This window comes from Prionailurus viverrinus, chromosome B4 (genome assembly GCF_022837055.1).
Source record: "Prionailurus viverrinus isolate Anna chromosome B4, UM_Priviv_1.0, whole genome shotgun sequence".
NCBI classification, from domain to species: domain Eukaryota; kingdom Metazoa; phylum Chordata; class Mammalia; order Carnivora; family Felidae; genus Prionailurus; species Prionailurus viverrinus.
The window spans coordinates 52,206,761-52,224,536 of NC_062567.1; the positions used below are offsets into that span (position 1 = coordinate 52,206,761).

Genomic DNA, 17,776 nt, shown 5'->3' on the forward strand with positions numbered 1-17,776 from the left:
TTGAGGCTAGGGTAGGGGTGGCTGCGTGTTTCCGGAAGACGTGGCGGCTCTCCCCTGGGTTGTTTCCCGGCTTCTTTTCTCCCCAGTTTGCTTAACGCCCTGGGCGCCCGGAGGTGCAGTAGCCGTTCCCCTCACCGCTGCAGCCATGATCTCCTTAACGGACACCCAGAGTAAGCACTCGCCCCGGTATCCCCGCCTGGAGCCTCACACACCCGTTGCTCGAGCTCGTTTCGCTCGCCCGCCCCTCTGCCCGGGTCAATGAATGAAGCTCCGTGTTGGGGGCGGCGGCCTGTGGGACTGAGCGAGGGATGCGGGACTGGGAGGGCTGCCTTGAGGGGTCGGGGGCTGGACTTGCAGTGGCAGACCTGGTCTGGGAGGCGGGTCGGCGGGGTCTAGGGAGAAGTCCGATCTGGAGTGGGGGGGAAGCCTTTGCTGAGCGTCTGTCTTGCACCAGGGTCTCGCCGCTCTCACCCCCAGTGAGATGGACGCTTTGTTCCTGCAGATGGCCACAAGAGAAAGTTTGATGCGCGGTACCCGCGGTTCATCCTTGGGGACGTTTCTGCACATGACAAACTTGGGGTCCTCTACAAGTTACTGGCCGGTTGTTTGGGAGGCGGTATTTTAGATGTCACCTATTGTAGGTGTTTGGGTTTTTAAAAAATATGCTTACACTTAAATATTTTGAGTATTTCGCCTTTTGCCACCTCTGGAAACCTTCCAAAAATTCCTTGAAACGACTTCACTTTTCTACCACCTAATGTTTCCGCAGTAGTAAAAAGCCACTTTGTGTTCAGTTAAACGATTTCTTTCCTTAATGTTGTATATTGTGCTTTGTGGTTTGTTTTATTATTTTAGCATTTCTTTCTGCCTACCACAGAGTTCTCCAGGCTTATTTTATATCTAAGGTTAGCATTGCTGTTACCATTTCTTTCATTTTAACACTTCTACTTTTCTCACGCTTTTGTCAATCTTAATAGTTTTTGTATTTACATATCTGCCCAACAATGGGTCCTATCTTTTAATGGTCATGATAGTCTTTTTGTCTCACCTTGCTTTATCTGTCATGATTTTTTTCTTAATTATGCTTAACTTACTTTGATTTTCAAGATTTTAAAATCTAAACAGTCTATTGAAAATAGAGTTTCATTTAAAATGCTCTATATTAAAGCGGAGTCTTAAAGTTTGGATTCAAGTCATGGCTGAGTTGAACTTGACAGAGCTTCTGTTGTGTCCTATATACACTACCACCCCAATCAGGTGCTTTTCCTTCCAGTGGTTGGATGGGTCTACACCTTCGTGCCACCTGCACTGACCCCTTTTGGTCTGTTGGCCTGCTCTGATCAGAAAACATAAAGTCCTTTTTTGTTTCTTTTTTTCCTTTTTTCTTTTCTTTCTTTTTTTCTCCTTCCCCCCCCCCTTACTGTTATAATAGAAACTAGCAATTGTATAAAGGCATCTTCTTTTATTTTATCAAGTGCTTTCATGTAAATCATTACACTGAATTTTTATTAGAGCCCTATAAGGCAGGGAGAGGTATATCTCTTCTATAAATTAAAAGAGGCTCAAAAGAAATTCAATGTGTGGTCATAAGGAAAGTGACAGAAGCAAGGCTTGATCCCAGGTCTCCTGGCTCAGAAACCTTTGTGTTCACTGGACCATACTAGCATCTAAGAAGACTTGACATAAATCTTATTTGAGATCTATCTTAGAATGATGTAATTCTTTCATGGCAAGAATAGTTGCAACAGTAGATATTTATCCTACACAATTATGCATTGATTTTTTTTTTTTGAGAGAGAGATTGTGTAGGATAGTCAGATCCTATTCTGTTTGTGATGCAGTGTTCTGTTCCTCTTGACTGAGACCCAAAATTAAAATTAGGTTGTTACAGGAAATTAGGAGAATTGTATACCTAAATTGCTGAAATTTATTTCTAATTCTACTAATTAGAAGAAGTACTTAATCTCTACACAGTTATTCTAACTATAAAGTATTATTTTTTTATCTGAGTCTGATTATTACACAGATTAAAACTATGAACTATTATCCTTTGCACAGAGATTCTCTTCTGTTGAAGACTTCTTATAGGGACAGGTGCCTGATTTACATTCTTCCAAAATCCAGAACCAGGGGATTGAGTTGGAATGTGGGCAGAATAGGTAGGGAGTGTTCCCCCTTATTAAATTGATGAGAAAGGTTAAATTATACTCTTTGATGTTCATTTGCCATATGTTTTAGTTAGGACAGTGGATTGGAACACAAAATGGTTAGTGAACCAAAAGCTCTTGGATTTCAAATGGTGTTTGTGTGTGTGTGTTTAACTGCAGAAATTGGCCATCATTCAAGTGATTTGCCGAGATTATTCTGGAATCCTGATTCTGGGAGAGGGTGACAGAGCACTGAACAGAATCAATAGCAATTCATGATTGTTTTAAGGGATTCTATAATAGCACTCTCCCCACCCCCTCCATAAAAACACAAGATTTATTGAGGGGACGGAGTAGGGTATTTCCCATGCTGCCTGTAAATCTTTATATCATTATGTCACTTTGTCTGAAATTCTACCGTAATATTCAGTTGAGTGGTTCAATTAGCTGATATTCAGTCGAATTCTTTATAATGAAATTTTCTGTTTTTTAAAAGGCATAGGAAGAAAGAGAAAGCTAATATTAAAATTTTTAAATAAGATACCAAAATGTTAGTGATTGCTATTGGATTAAGTGTATCTTTCCTTATAAAGTTTCCACAATAAGTTCTCTTTTTATTTTAGACAAATTTCATTAAGTTGTTTTTATTAGATTGTTCTTTAAAAAAAAAAAAACCACACACATGGGCAAGAGGAATGCAGATTTGATAGCTGCAAGAGAGGAAGGTAAATTTGTTTTTCTGGATATGATCCTGGTGATGAGCGGGCAACTCCATGTAGGGCTTTACTAACCAGAGGGCTTATGAATGCATAAGCCTAGGGAAGATGGGAATTCGGGAGATGAGAAAAGGGCACAGTGAGGCCAGTTAGAGACTTTTGGCCCATTCAGGTCCGGAAATAACTTGGCAACATGCCAGTACCAGTTTGGGCAAATATGTCACAGGCAACTGTCTCCTCCTGGACTACACTGGATGAAATAGTTTTGGTTCCCCTGTTATGGTTTTTAAGCTGTGGAGTCCAGAAACAGGGTTTGAATTCTAGCCTGACTCCACGCAACCATCACTCTTCCTGCCCAGCTGTCCCCCCACCTCCAAGGCACCACATACATACATTTGCTGATTCTATGAACAGATGAGTTCCTAATCTGTGATACGTGGGGCGGGTGCTACTTTTCACCTCACATTTTTGTTAAAAGAATTACAACATATTTGTATAAACACTTCAGTGAATATGAAACCATATCCAGATATTATCTTTTTTCACAGCAGTCAATTTTTAATACTTCTACTAACACCTACTTAGTTGTGTTAGGTAACAAACTAATCCTATTAAACTTGAGTCACCTAGAGATGCTACTCTCAGAAGCTCAGTATGCTCCAGTGCCCTTGAATTTCACTTAATCAAACATATTTAACCTAAAAAAAAGGTAAGAAAATCCTGTAGGAAGGGGTATGATGTAATAGGTAAGGACAGGGACTGAGTCCAAATGGTTAGCCAGAAGTGTGAGTCCAGGTATATTAAGTCATCTCTCTAAACTCCTCTTACTCGATCTCTAAAATGATGTAATGATACCTACCTTGCAGTAGTATTGGGAGGATTAAGTTATGTAAGGCATGCAAAGCACCTCCTAATGGCTAATTCATGGTAAATTCTCAGTACATAGTAGGTGTATTTCTATATAATTCCTTTCTGCTGAACAAACCTCTCAAAATTTTTATGTAATCATTAGGACAATTTATGAAAAGTTGGAAGTTAGTCATACTCAAGTAACTCAGCTGTCGATGACTAAATCCTAACTACTAAATAGTTATACAATGGAATTTTACTTGTTCTTTTGTCCATGTTTTCCTCTAGGAAATTATGTCTGACAGCTAAACAGTTATTCTGTTGAATTCTCTTAAGGGATTTAAGCATGAAAGCATTAGCTTCACATTTTCATAGGATTTTGTGTCTGTGGAATACATTTATCAGTATATTTATAGACTAGTACCTGAATTCTTTTAGACTAACTTTGGGAGAAAAGGTAGCTGGAATGGAAGGCAGTAGATAACTGCAAATTGAGGACATGGGGGATATAGAAAAGGTATATGATAAAAGTGTTCAACTCATCAGAACATTTTACAAGTCTTAAATTTTTTTTTAAGTGGCTGTGACCTAGATTTGGGCTTTCTGGAGCCACAGCCAAAAAGTTAAGTAACAGATCAGAAATCATTAATGGTGTATTTAAAATTGAGTTTCCAGGGGCGCGTGGGGGGCTCAGTCAATTAAGCATCCTACTTCCGCTCAAGTCATGATCTCTCAGTTCGTGAGTTCCAGCCTCTCATAGGGCTCTGTGCTGACAGCTCGGAGCCTGCAGTCTGCTTCAGATTCTGTGTCTCTCTCTCTCTGCCTCTCTCCCACTCGTGCGCTGTCTCTCTCTCTCTGTCTCTCAAAAATAAATAAACATTAAAAAAATAAAATAAAATTGAGTTTCCAAAAATATGGTAGTTTTTGCTCTGATTGATTATTTCAAGCAGATAGTAAGCGTCTAGGTAAAATAAGGATTGGTGAGTATTTCCTGACAGCAAAACTAAAATGATCAAGGTGACTTAGTGGCTTATGCTTTTAGCATTAACAGAAAAGGACAACTGTAATCTTAGAAAGTTAGGAATCTTCAGACTGAAAAGAGAAGACCAAGAGAATGTGAAGGTAATAAAATTATTAGTTTTATATACAGGATGAACATAAACTTCAGTGCTTATGCTTCATTCACCATCAGATAGTACCTGAAAGAGATACAGGCATTTCAGAGTCTTTGAATAAAAAGAGTAAAACTCCAGAATATTAATATTAAGTACAACTGTGTTCTTTGAAACTCTGGAGTGCTGCTTTTAGGACTTGTACACTAAACATGTGATTGGATTCATGGTTTAGGTAATTTATAGAAGATAAACCCATACCATCAAGAAGTTAAAAGTGATACATAACCTTCTGAAAATTAACTTTTGAGGAGATGGCAATGTGATTCTCAAAATACTGTTGTTGTGAGAAGTGTATCACGGAGTGAAGTATACCGTGCAGACCCACTGTAACATTTCCACTGGGTTAAAGAAGGAGTTAGATGAAAAGAAGGAAGAAGTAACTGGAGATATTGTGCATATAAATAATGTCATAGAATATGAAAGAGATAAATAGTAAAAGTAAACTCATATATTTATGCCTGGTGCCAGAGGAGTTCTTGGAAGGGAAAAAATTTACAACCCAAGATTTAGAATCCTGATTATCTTTCTCTGTTATGCATATGTTTATGAGAAGTGCTGTCTCTCATAAATTCATATTTTATATGTCGAGGTTATTTGCTGATGTTACTTTGTTATAGACCTTAATGAATGTCATAAAGTTAACCTGCAATGTTAGGAACCTATTTTCTTATATCATCCAAAAGAAAAACTGAGAAACTTTCTTACTTAGTTTATAGGGATCTTAATGTAACTTTAATTTTTCTCTACCCTTAACTATATAATTTATATTGCAGAAATTGGAATGGGATTAACAGGATTTGGAGTGTTTTTCCTGTTCTTTGGAATGATTCTCTTTTTTGACAAAGCACTACTGGCTATTGGAAATGTGAGTTTTTCAATAAATATTTTAACTAAATTCGTAAGGAAATTTTAACTGCAAATTAATTATTGCCTGCTGTTAGGTTGGGGGGAAACAATTCCCTATTATTCATGTAAAGATTCCTGCTAGCTTCTCTGTTTCCATCAGAAGTAAAACCTGTTTTCTGTTTAAATAAAAGGTAAACACTTAAAGAAGTTTTTGAATAACTACTCTGTTAAGTGTTTGATGTGTGATATACAATAGATTAAATCAAGGCTGCCTCTAAATAGGAGTTCAAAATAAATGACTTGGTAGCCCCCATGTCTTGGTAAATTTATAAATATGTTTAACTTAAAACATATGACTTTAGACATTTGGTTCAGTAGCATGAAATAGGTTTTTAAAAGCCATTTAAACCTCTTAATATATCTGTATATTAAGAGTTGACTTCTTAAGAAACGTGCATATTGTTTATTTGGACTGTACTTTGTTGTCCATGTGTGGAGGTTGTGCAAGAGTGAAATATCTTAGAAGTGTGTATTACTGTTGGGCTTGTAATTGGAAATTGGAAGATATAAAGGGTAACAAAATTGTTCAAAATCGATAGGTTAATTAATAACATATAAGTAGCATTGGTATCTGAGAATACGAAGCTTAACCATTAGGTTCAATCAATATTTGTATGAAAATTTTTCATTAAACACAGTTATGAAATGGGGCACCTAGGAGGCTCAGTCGGTTAAGCCTTCAACTCTTGATTTCTGCTGAGGTCATGAACTCAAGGTTTGAGGGATTGGAAACCACCACCACCATCACCCTGTGGACACTGAGCCATTCAGCCTGCTTAGTATTCTTTCTCTCCCTCTCACCCTCCCCTAATTATGTGTATGTGTGCACACGTGCGTGCACGCTCGCTCTCTCTCTCAAAAAAAAAAAATAATAAGTAAATAAAAATTCAATAAAAATGTTTCATCCCATTAAAAAAAAAAAAAAAAAGGAAGGAAGGCAAGTATTGGAAATAAAGCCTGGGAAAAAACAAGCTTTTACTAGATCACCATTTCTTGTTCACTATCTGAAAACATACAAAATATGTATTTGAGAACGTGGCTTTATTTTTATTTCTGCTGCCACCAGATATTCTGGAATTAGTAAGACTAATTCCTCTTCCTGGCTTTTCATGGTTCCTTCCATCATCTTGGCCATGTCAGTACTTCTCCCACCCACAGAACACCTCTAGCCTAGGGTGAAGTGTGCAAAACCAGGAATACCTTCGGGTGACATATTTATGGGCAGCCTTCTTTTTTTGCCCTGCCTCTCATCTGCTTAGCCAAGCCGTCTCCATCTAGTTTACCTGGGAAAACCACTGCATGTGCACACGCCCTTCGGTAACATCTAATCTTTAGTTCCCTTTTTCTGCATTTAATCAAGATAGAAGAGGACTGAGAAGACTGGACTACAACTACAACATTAGCATGCTTAGCACACTCCTTGGTTCTGCCTCTTCGTGTGCACTGTAGTTTTCTCCAGCCAGTTGCCCACACTAAGAGCCAGATGTATTTCTTTTCATTATATTTAGCTTTGACCTTGCTTTTCAAATTTATGCAGTGTGTGTAACTGCTTTTCCTATCTTGCATTTTCTTTCTCTCCTAGGTTTTATTTGTGGCTGGCTTGGCTTTTGTAATTGGTTTAGAAAGAACATTCAGATTCTTCTTCCAAAAACATAAAATGAAAGCGACAGGATTTTTCCTGGGTGGAGTATTTGTAGTCCTTATTGGTTGGCCTTTGATAGGCATGATCTTTGAAATTTATGGATTCTTTCTATTGTTCAGGTAAGGCAATTTTTTTATTTTACCTTTTCTCTTTCAATGAACCAGTACCTCAAATAATTATTACAAAAGCCCGGATATTTGCATCAGCATGAATACAAAGACCATAATTTTCTCAAATGGATTTTTGTTTACATTGAATCTTGTATTACAGCTTTAGATAATTCAGTCAACTATAAAAGTGTTTATCAAATGTATAAATAGTATACATTATCTTGTATTTTCAATGCAATAAAATTCATTTTATTGGGATTTTAAGGCACTGTCTTTTCTATTAAGGCACTGTGTCTGCTATTTTTATCAACTAAACAGTGATACATGCATACAGCACTTTAATACATAGAACCTAATACTGCATAGTTACTGCCACTTGATGACAATTCTTTTAGTACATACTCATATTAGAAAATTTTGTGCTAAATGAACTATGTTAGATTTTGATCAGTTAACATTTTACAAATGCTAGTTACTAAGTGAATAAATAATAGCATGCAATGTGAGAAAATACCTTTATATAAGGTAAGTTTATTTATTCAGGAAATATATATCCTTTGTCTTCTCTCTGCCAAATACCCTATTCTTCATGGGAAGACATGAAAATGAATTAAGTGTCAAATCTGCCTTAGAAAATCTCTAATTTCTGATATGGGCACTAGACTATAAATATCCAGTAGTAGGGGAGCCTGGGTGGCTCAGTCGGTTAAGCATCTGACTTCAGTTCAGGTGATGATCTCATGTTTCATGGATTCGAGCCCCGCATCAGGCTCTGCACTGCTACAGAGCCTACTTAGGATTCTCACTTTCTCCTCTCTCTCTGCCCCTCTCCTGCTTGCACTTTCTCTCTGTCTCAAGATGAATAAATAACTTAAAAAAAAAGAATATAGTAGTAGTAATAATAGTAGTAATGCTGTTACAAATGTATAAGCAAAATACTATATGAGCATAATTAAGAAAGATCAAATCCTGGGAGAGGAAAGAAACATTACCACTAAAGGTAACATTTGAAATTTGAAGTCTCCAAAACATTTAAAATTTTAATAGGATCCTTTCTTTTTACTTGGTTAGCAATTGATTTTGATAATAAAGAATATGTAAGTTCTGAGAACCTTTTTTTCCTTCTTCCTAGGGGCTTCTTTCCTGTGGTCATTGGCTTTATTAGAAGAGTACCAGTCCTTGGATCCCTCTTGAATTTACCTGGAATTAGATCAGTAAGTAATCATGTATTAGAAATAAAATTTTTAAACCTACAAAATAAATACTGTGATGTTCTTTACTTCAAGAAATACAAGTAATTGATGTTTTTATTATGATATAAATTGTTACATTGCCATAGATTACCATGAATACCAGAGAAAATAATCATTGCTGACCTTATAAAACCTGGAATTTTGTTTCACTATATCCATTTAATATTCTTGTTTTATTATTTTTTTTAATGTAACTCAAATTTATATTGTGCCTTTCTCTTTGAAAGTTCTGGTACTTTTCAATTAACTTTTATATGATCTCTAATTTTAGAAGCCATTATATAAAAAGGACATCATTATTTCTAGTAAATATTATTTTCTTTCTTAGTATCACCAATAGCATGCATTAAAACAATTAAATCAAGCACTAATTATACTGGAAGTCAGATGATAAAATGCTGTTCCCAACTCTGTTCCACAGTTTGAATGATCTCATCAAATCTGTTCCTCCAAGATGGGCCATCAACATCCTAAAGTTGTTTACAGACATTTGTAGATGTTACTAACAAAGTCCATAGCATTTACTGGATTCTCAGAGAGCTAAAGGATGGCTCACCCACAGAAGAATAGGTACCACTGTAAGACAAAAATCTCATTTTCAACCTCAAGTCGATTTTAGAGTCAGAATATTACAGCCCAGACAACCTTGATGTTTGAAGTTACTTTTGGAGAGAGAATGTTGTGCTTTCTCTACACATAAATTTAACTGAAAATCCTAATGAATCCATGGTACTTTCAAAGCAACATTTAGTTTTAGTGCACCCATTACCTATTTATAATAATATAAAAGGTTGGAATATGTATATTCTGATTTCATTTGCATTAATCTCCAAACTCATACTGTAGTAAATGTTGTTTTTACTTAGAATGGCTTTTGAATTTACTGAAACTTCTAGTTATGCAGTTGTAATCATTATTCATGTCCTTAATTTAAGGATCCTTCATTGTTGGCATAAATAAACACCCAATGCTGTCAGTTATGTTTCCTATCATTATTACTTTCTTATAATAAATTCTTAAGTAAAAGTGTGAATAGTGAAATGAAAAGAAGGGTTAAATGATTTCTAGAGTTTGATAGTATTGTGACCACTTGGGTTACACAACTTTTAATATATCCACTAATTATTTTGTTTCAATATTTGCATCACCATCTGGAATGCTGAAGAAGGCCCAATTGCTTTGTATTTGGGGTGGAGTAGCCAAAGTAAATAACCAGTTAACATTAATGTGTGTTAAAATTTATATTCTGTAATTATTAATTTGTGCTTGCCTCATTACATCTATTTTTAATGTCATTGCCACTTTCAGTCTGAAGTCCAGAATACACATTTAAAGTATTTTTAGTCAATAGCTGTTGTTAATTGTTGAACTTAATGGAGTTAAATCTGTTTGTTCAAAGACTACATAGGCCCAGAAGAGATCCACAGTAATGGTCAGTGGAAATATCTTATTGGGTTCATTAATGCATGAATGGCTGACATTTCAGCTTTTTATTTTTTTATTGTTTTGTTAAGCTAGCAGTGTTACCTTCATTTTATCCAGTTTTTTTATTCATTGTGTTGCATTTCTTGTGTTGCACCCTTAAAGTCATATGCATAACATGTCATGCAAAAACAACCTTAGAAAAGAAAAATTTTTATACACATTTACATGTCAGAAGATTGTGGTGAGTAGTACTGGATTAACCATTGTCAGTCACACCTTAAATTGCCACGAATCTTATGAAGTTGGGTTTTTTAAATCAACATATAAAATGTTGATATAATATTTTTGTAATGCTCTGGGCTTTCTTTTAATTATCTGTTTTTCTTCTCCTTGCAGTTTGTAGATAAAGTTGGAGAAAGCAACAATATGGTATAACAACAAGTGAATTGAAGACTCATTTAAAATATTGTATTATTTATAAAATCCTTTGAAGAATATTCAGCACAAAATTAAATTACATGAAATAGCTTGTAATGTTCTTTACAGAAGTTTAAAACGCATAGTCTACAAAGTACCAATAGCAGTTAACAAAGAAGCAATGAGAACAGGCTTCTAATCAAGTGATCTGAGAAGTCAGCAAGCAAACTAAAGGAGATGAACTCTAGGTTACAGTACTTATTGAAACTCTTGAAGGCGATTTTTATTGTTTATCCACAATGTGCGAAGCACAGCCATCCTTGGAGAACTGTGGTGCCTGTTTCTTTCCTTTTTATTTTGAAGGTGCAGGAGCACGCATAGGCATTTGCTTTTTAGAAATATCCACTGGAATGGCAAAAATATTTCCAGTTGCACTGTGTCTCTGAAAGTGATGCATGAGTTAGATTGGATTATGTCATTTTAATGTATTAAAACCAAGGAAAACCCAGTTTTGATGTATGAATCACTTTTTTTTTGTAAACATATGGCTAAAATAAAACATTTGTGGTTCTTCTGATTCTTAATATTTTAGAGCCAGATGAAAACTGAACTAGATATTCACTGTTGGAATATGCAAAGGTCATTTATTCTTTATAACTGAACACTCCAGAACTACTCATAAGTCTTGAGAGTCTAACTTGGTTATCTATATCCTACATTACATGTAAGCATCTAACAAAAAGCATTCTTAACCATGAAGTAGTCTGTTACATTGAATAGTCTTTTATTTAAGATACTAAATGATGCAAACCAAATGGATTTTTCCATGTCATGGTGTAGTTTTCCTTTCTTTTTTGTTTTTGTTTTTGTTTTTGATTTTAGCAGTGGTTTTACTGTTTTGCTTTTCATAAATAACTATTGGTAATGTTTACTTTAAGATGTAATATGTTAAAAGGTTAAACTTACAGGTATTTGTTAAGGGCTTTTCATGTAAAATTGAGTTTTCCTTTACTTTTAGCTTTTTCATAACATAAACATCAATACGCATGATGAATGCTTCATAAGATGCTTTGTCTTGAGTTCATGGAGAAAATACCAGAATTCACATGCTAAAGTTAGTTTACTGTAATTAAATGGGCTATAGTTTCTTTAAAACATGACACTAAAAAAATATGTTGTTTTTCCTACTATTGATGCTTGACTGGCAGTAAGAAACAGTGGTTGTTTCTTGGTAGTTTTCCAAGTTGACAGCTTTTCTGGTAGATGTAAGAACACATTTCAACAGCCACAGTACTATTTGTTATACCACTAATGATTGCATTATTTACCTTTGTTTTTTTAACAGTTGCAAAGCTTTTTAATGCACAAAATCATAATTGAAATTTGTGATTTTTATTTAGAAACATGTCTACAAAATATATCATAGCTTATATTATTTTTAGTTAAATCTCAATACACAGGGAACTCCCATTCTTGCTTGTCGAAAGAAGGAAAGACTTGGTATGTAGTTTAATGGTTCAGTCTTGTGGATTACTGCCTTTTGGTACTGGTATTTGACTTATGACATAATCTGTGAAACTAGATGATATTGACAAAATGAGACTCCTACCTCAATAGTTCATGGAATAATAAGAGACCTAGTGTTGTGTCTAATGTTCTTCAAAAAAGTAATATCCTCATTTGGGAGAGTGTCAAATATATACATATTTTGGGGATCGACTTATACAAGTTGCCCTGTAGGACTCTTCTACATATTTTTGACTGATCCATATTATTTTCAGTGGCTAGATAATTCTACCTTTTTAGAACAAGAACAGTATCTGTTAATGTAAGGAACATGTGTATTATTTAACTCCTTTGTAGACATGAATTTCTATCAAAATGTTCTTTGCACTGTAACAGATAACTTTTTCAAAATCTTATTTCAGAAGCATTATTAGAAGTTGTGTAAAGGATTTGATAATTTCCCAGTCCTTAGTAAGATTGAGAGGCTGGAGCAGTTTTCAGTTTTCAAAGAGTCCACAGTTAATCTCAAATGTGAGTTTGGGACTGCTCGGCAGCACTGTATATTTCTTATTCATAACCACTGATGAGGCTCTATTTTTAAACATATTAGTCTTCTGACAGAAAGCACTGTACATTGTATTGTTTCTTCCTTTCCAAAATTAGCCTTCTGTCTTTGTGACAAAAATGTACTTTGATCATTGCTATAAAGATGGAGGAGAAGGTCTAATACTACTTAGCCTTAAGTGTATCTGGCATTGTTCAAATGTTTTTTCTGTAACAGAAACATACTTGCAATGTTTTTCTTTTCCCCTTATAAATTGTAATTCCTGGAATACTGCTGCTTTAAAAAGTCTCACAGTCAGATTATATGATCTAAACAATTGAATATTGTAAATACACTTGTCTTACCTCTCAATAAAAGGGTACTTTTCTATTAATTGGTGGTTGTTTTAGCTCCGGCTGCTATAACAAAATTCTGTAGACTGGGTAGTGTAAACAGACATTTGTTTCTCACAGTTCTGGATGCTGGGAAGTCCAAAAAGACGGGTGAGGGTAGACTCAGTTAGTGGTAAGGACCACAGCTGCCTTCTTGCTGTGTCCTCCTGTGGCAGACAGCTTTAGTCTCTTCATCTTTTTATAAGGACACTAATCCCATCATGGAGAGCTCATCTTCATGACCTCATCTAAACCTAACTGCTTCCCCCAAAACACAACCTCCAAATACCCTCATATTAAGGGTTAAGGTCTCAACATAATGAATTTGGGGAGGATACATATTCAGTCCTTAAGAGCAGTCAAATAAATCTTTATAATGAAATCCTAAAAAATTAGTTTAGCATTGCACAATAGCTTGCCTCGTTTTTTTTTAAATTAGCCTTATATGCAGTTTTCTATAAAATGGTCATTGCATTTTTCATTTCCAAATTGTTTAGATGTACTCAAAGAAACCTTAGGTTAAAAGTTGGCAGTTAGAAACTGGAGAAATGTTTAAATTATTTTTCTCAAAATGGAAAGAATAGTAACAATTCGTAAGTATTTTGTGACGAAACCACTTCTGCGGTGTTTTGATTATAAATTTTGATAAGACCAGAAATCACTGGCTATGTCTACCACTTAAGGTACCCAATAAGTATTTGTTGAATCCAATAATTGAACGTCAAGTCTTGACTATTGTCCGGCAAACCAGAAGTCTTAAATCTGTTTATCTTTCTAACCTTGTCCTCTGTGCTAAAATGTTCCAACCTCTACCCTTCTGTTACCTGTACCCATGTAGGAGATTGGACACAGAAGTAGGATGCCCCAAACCCAACAACTGGCACACATTTTTTTCTTTTTTAATAGGCTTCACACCCAGCATGGGGCACAACATAGGGCTTAAATTCACTACCATCTATCTGGTCAAGACCTGAGCTGAGATCAAGAGTTAGATGCTTAACGGACTGAGTGATCCACCCAGGAGCCTCTGGCACACTCTTCCACAACCTTGTCTTTATTAGCTCTCAAGACCAAATCAAAAGTTCACCTCTGTCATATCTTCTTTGACCCGCTATACCGAAACATCTGGTCCATCCTTGTCCTCTCATAGAACTTTCCACTTGTTTTGTATTATTTGGTTATGGAAAAGAGATTCCCAAGGTTCAAAACCTTAAGTAAAAGAAAGACAGTAGACATTGGCCAATGAATAGGGAGTTTTATTTTGGATAGCAGGCCTTTTCTGTGTCCCTGAATCAGAAACTGGTAGCCCTCTGAGAAACATACTTCTATTTGTGAGACAGCTGACCTACGTGGCAGACTGGCCCTGGCATAGAATAAAGCCAAAGTAGAAGATTGAATCAATGACCTCATTCATATACACCAAAATCCTCTATTCTGTCATCAAAGAAGTAATTTGGATATTTTATTAGTATAATAGCCATATTATCCAAGTAACTTTACCCAAAATAGATGTGTTGCCTATATGAACACAATAATCACTAACCTTGTAAAAATATGATTTAAACAGTGACCATTATTGTATAAATGGCCTGGGCACACTGCAGTCGATTGGAAGAATTCAGGTAGCATCAGTAATACAGGCAAAATGGTCTTCGTTGAATATGTCTTTAAAAAAGGTTTAACCAATGGGTGCCTGGGTGGCTCAGTCAGATGAGCATCCGACTTCAGCTCAGGTCATGATCTCACGGTCTATGAGTTCAAGCCCCGCGTCGGGCTCTGTGCTGACAGCTCAGAGCCTGGAGCCTGCTTCAGATTCTATGTCTCCCTCTCTCTCTGCCCCTCCCCCGCTCATTCTCTCTCTCTCTCTCTCTCTCTCTCTCTCTCTCTCTCTCTCTCTCTCTGTCAAAAATAAATAAACATTAAAAAATAAAAAAAAAAAAAAGGTTTATCCAAGTTGTCTGGTGCCTGGTCATAATATCAGCAGAACAAAATTGAATGGTTTTATCCCTCAAGTGTTTTTTGATCAAGTAACTTTTCTTAGCCTATCTCTAAGTTTAGATATGTAAAAGTCCTAAAATGTTGTGATTTAACAAAAAATATATTGGGAGGCAATGCCATTTTAGAACAAATGCATTATGCCGCTTTTGATAAGACTACAATATTGATAATATGTCAAAACCATTCTCTTCGTTTGTGCGTATTACACTGAAAATGGCAGCTTTGACGTAAAGCATCTGCTTGTGAATTCATCACCTAAACCTTTATAAACAAGCCACATCATACATTTTTCCTTCAAATTATAAATTCAAAACATGGTTTTATTGGTGATTCACTTTCCTGTCCCTCTTCCTAAAAATGTTTCTGTGGTTTTGGTAGGGAGAGGGGAAAGAGGCATTTTATTTGTTTGTTGAGTGACCTAACATTTGGGTTTCACTTAGGACTTCATTTGAAACAATATATAATTTTATTTAGTTTATTGCTCATTTTTGGAAGTTGGTACCATCCCTTGAAATTAAATCCTAAAATCTAATATTTAAAGAAATATTATGATTTTATCCAGTTTGGATGGTAACCTTTTAGTCCTTAGTTTTTAATGTTTTCCTTCTTCTAAGACCTTGGGAAACACTACAGGAGCAGCTTTGTCTCCTTCTTGCTTGACTTATGCTTTAAAGGGAATAAATATTCCTCGAGTTTCTACCTACAGACTACTTTCTATATTCCATTCTCATTTACTAACCTAACCTTATGTTCATGTCTTCACAGCTGGCAAGTCTAAATATCAAGTGCCCAAATCCTAATCTCTCTTACACAATCTATTTGCAGATAGAGAGCATCAGCCCCTCAAACTTCAATCCCAAATCACCTGTATCTGTTCTCTCCCCGTACACTCCCTGATATTTCTATTGCTAGCCATTTTCCCAGCCACACAGACTCACAAAGTTTCATTTTTGTCACTTATATCATCTAAAGCTTTACTACTCAAAATGTCTCAGGATCAGTAGAGTAACATCCATCAGTGTCACCGGGGAGTTTATTAGAAATGAGAATTTCAGACCTCACCCTAGCTGTACTAAATCAGAAACCGCATTTTTACAAGTTTTCCAAGTGATTCATATGCATTTTAGTTCCTGAGGAGCACTACTCTAACTTTTAGAGGAAAGGGATTATCTTGCTTATCTATGGTACCTTAGCATATGGTGGGTACTCAGGTCCTTGTTCAGTATCTGCCTATGTATGTAACTGTTTCGACTGAATATTGATATACTTTGCATCCTTTCCCTCTTGCATTCTACACATTCCTTTTTGAAGTTACCTTATGTTCAGCATCATTAATGTCCCCTTCCCCTGGTCATCTCGATCAGCATACATGTTCGGTAAATGGTTTCTTAATTGTTATTCAGACACACCAACAAACCTGATTTTAGCAGGACACTGCAGGTGGTATCACCATCCTGGAATCTGACTTTAGCCCTGTAGGCAGGCAATATTGCCCCCAGAAACTTAAACTTACCACAACCACTTCGGCACCAGAACATGCTTCTCCTAATTCCCACTTTCCTCCATTTTAGCTCCAGATTTCCCATCCAAGTGGGCATGTCTGATTGGTGAAGCCTGTGTCATGTGCTCATATCCTAGCTCAAAGGGAGGCTGGGAAAGTGAGTGCCTGGCATTTTCAGCTTGTACAATAGAAGGAAGACTCTGCCTCCCACCAAGATTCTCATTCCATAATTCATAATTTAGAAAACTTTAGGAATTCCCTAAAAATGAAAGGGTTCAGATATTGCTGAAAGGCCAAAAATTAGTAACACACTTCCACCATCCTCAAGCATCTACTCTTTAAAAAAAAAATTCACTTTTTCTTTCCCCCTTTTAGTGAAATGTAGTGGAACTAACCTAAAAATTGTGCACACTTGTCTTTCTTTCCTCATATCCTATTCACTTTAGACCCACTCCAATATAGCTTATGGCCTCAAAAGCTATCACATTCCCAAATCCAGTGCACACTTCCTAGTGCTCATCTAGCTTGACCTTCCAACATTGTTAGATATTCTGTTGGCTTCCATGGCCTCATGATCTCTGGAAATTTCTCTTTTCTTTTTTATTGCTTCACCTCAACTTGTTTTGCTGGCTCTCCTCCTGTTTATCTCTGTATGTTTGTTTTCATAGCTCTGTCCCTGTTTCTCTTCTTCTTCTTCTTCTTCTTCTTCTTCTTCTTCTTCTTTCAATTTATTTTTGAGAGAGTGCAAGCAGGGGAGGGGCAGAGAGAGAGGGACTGAGTATCTGAAGCAAGCTCTGTGCTGATAGCAGTGAGTCAGTGAGCCAGATATGGGGCTTGAACTCATAACTATGAGATCATGACCTGAGCTGAATTTGGATGCTCAACCGACTAAGCCACCCAGGTGCCCCCCTGCTTCTCTTTTGTACCTCCTCTTAGTCTCTAGGTGTTCTTGTTCAATTCCAATCCTTTTACTTCCTTAAAATTCATAGAATTCTTAAATTTGAATTCTGCCTTTAGAAAAAAGTCTCGGGGCGTTTGGGTGCCTTACTTGGTTAGGTGAGTGAGCTTTGGATTCCTATTGGAGAGACACTAAAGATGTTTGTGTCTATTGGTAAACATGCTTCATGCTTTATTAAAAGGTTGTACTACGCAGGTGCCTGATGGCTCCGTTGGTTAAGCATCCAACTTTGGCTCA

The 17,776-nt window shown here is 36.1% G+C and overlaps 1 protein-coding gene across 3 annotated transcripts; it reads left to right on the forward strand.

Annotated features, from left to right (window-relative positions):
• Positions 1 to 13,084, forward strand: GOLT1B (golgi transport 1B). 3 transcript variants are annotated; one of them, XM_047867581.1, is made up of 6 exons: positions 25 to 170; positions 455 to 590; positions 5,661 to 5,752; positions 7,376 to 7,554; positions 8,678 to 8,759; positions 10,620 to 13,084. In XM_047867581.1, the coding sequence occupies exons 2-6, from the start codon at positions 482 to 484 to the stop codon at positions 10,656 to 10,658; spliced, it is 501 nt and encodes a 166-aa protein (XP_047723537.1). In that variant the 5' UTR covers positions 25 to 170; positions 455 to 481; the 3' UTR covers positions 10,659 to 13,084. The 3 variants fall into 3 exon arrangements, with proteins under 3 accessions (XP_047723539.1, XP_047723537.1, XP_047723538.1); XM_047867582.1 differs by having other exon boundaries at positions 29 to 170; positions 503 to 590; XM_047867583.1 differs by lacking the exon at positions 455 to 590 and having other exon boundaries at positions 1 to 170.
• Positions 13,085 to 17,776: the final 4,692 nt, after the last annotated feature.

What these genes read in the sequence shown, in the direction of transcription:
- GOLT1B (XM_047867581.1), top strand. Translation starts at nt 482, where the DNA reads ATGGACGCTTTGTTCCTGCAGATGGCCACAAGAGAAAGTTTGATGCGC. An exon ending in GGATTCTTTCTATTGTTCAG is followed by an intron (nt 7,555 to 8,677) that starts GTAAGGCAATTT and finishes CCTTCTTCCTAG; the next exon opens with GGGCTTCTTTCCTGTGGTCA. An exon ending in ATTTACCTGGAATTAGATCA is followed by an intron (nt 8,760 to 10,619) that starts GTAAGTAATCAT and finishes TTCTCCTTGCAG; the next exon opens with TTTGTAGATAAAGTTGGAGA.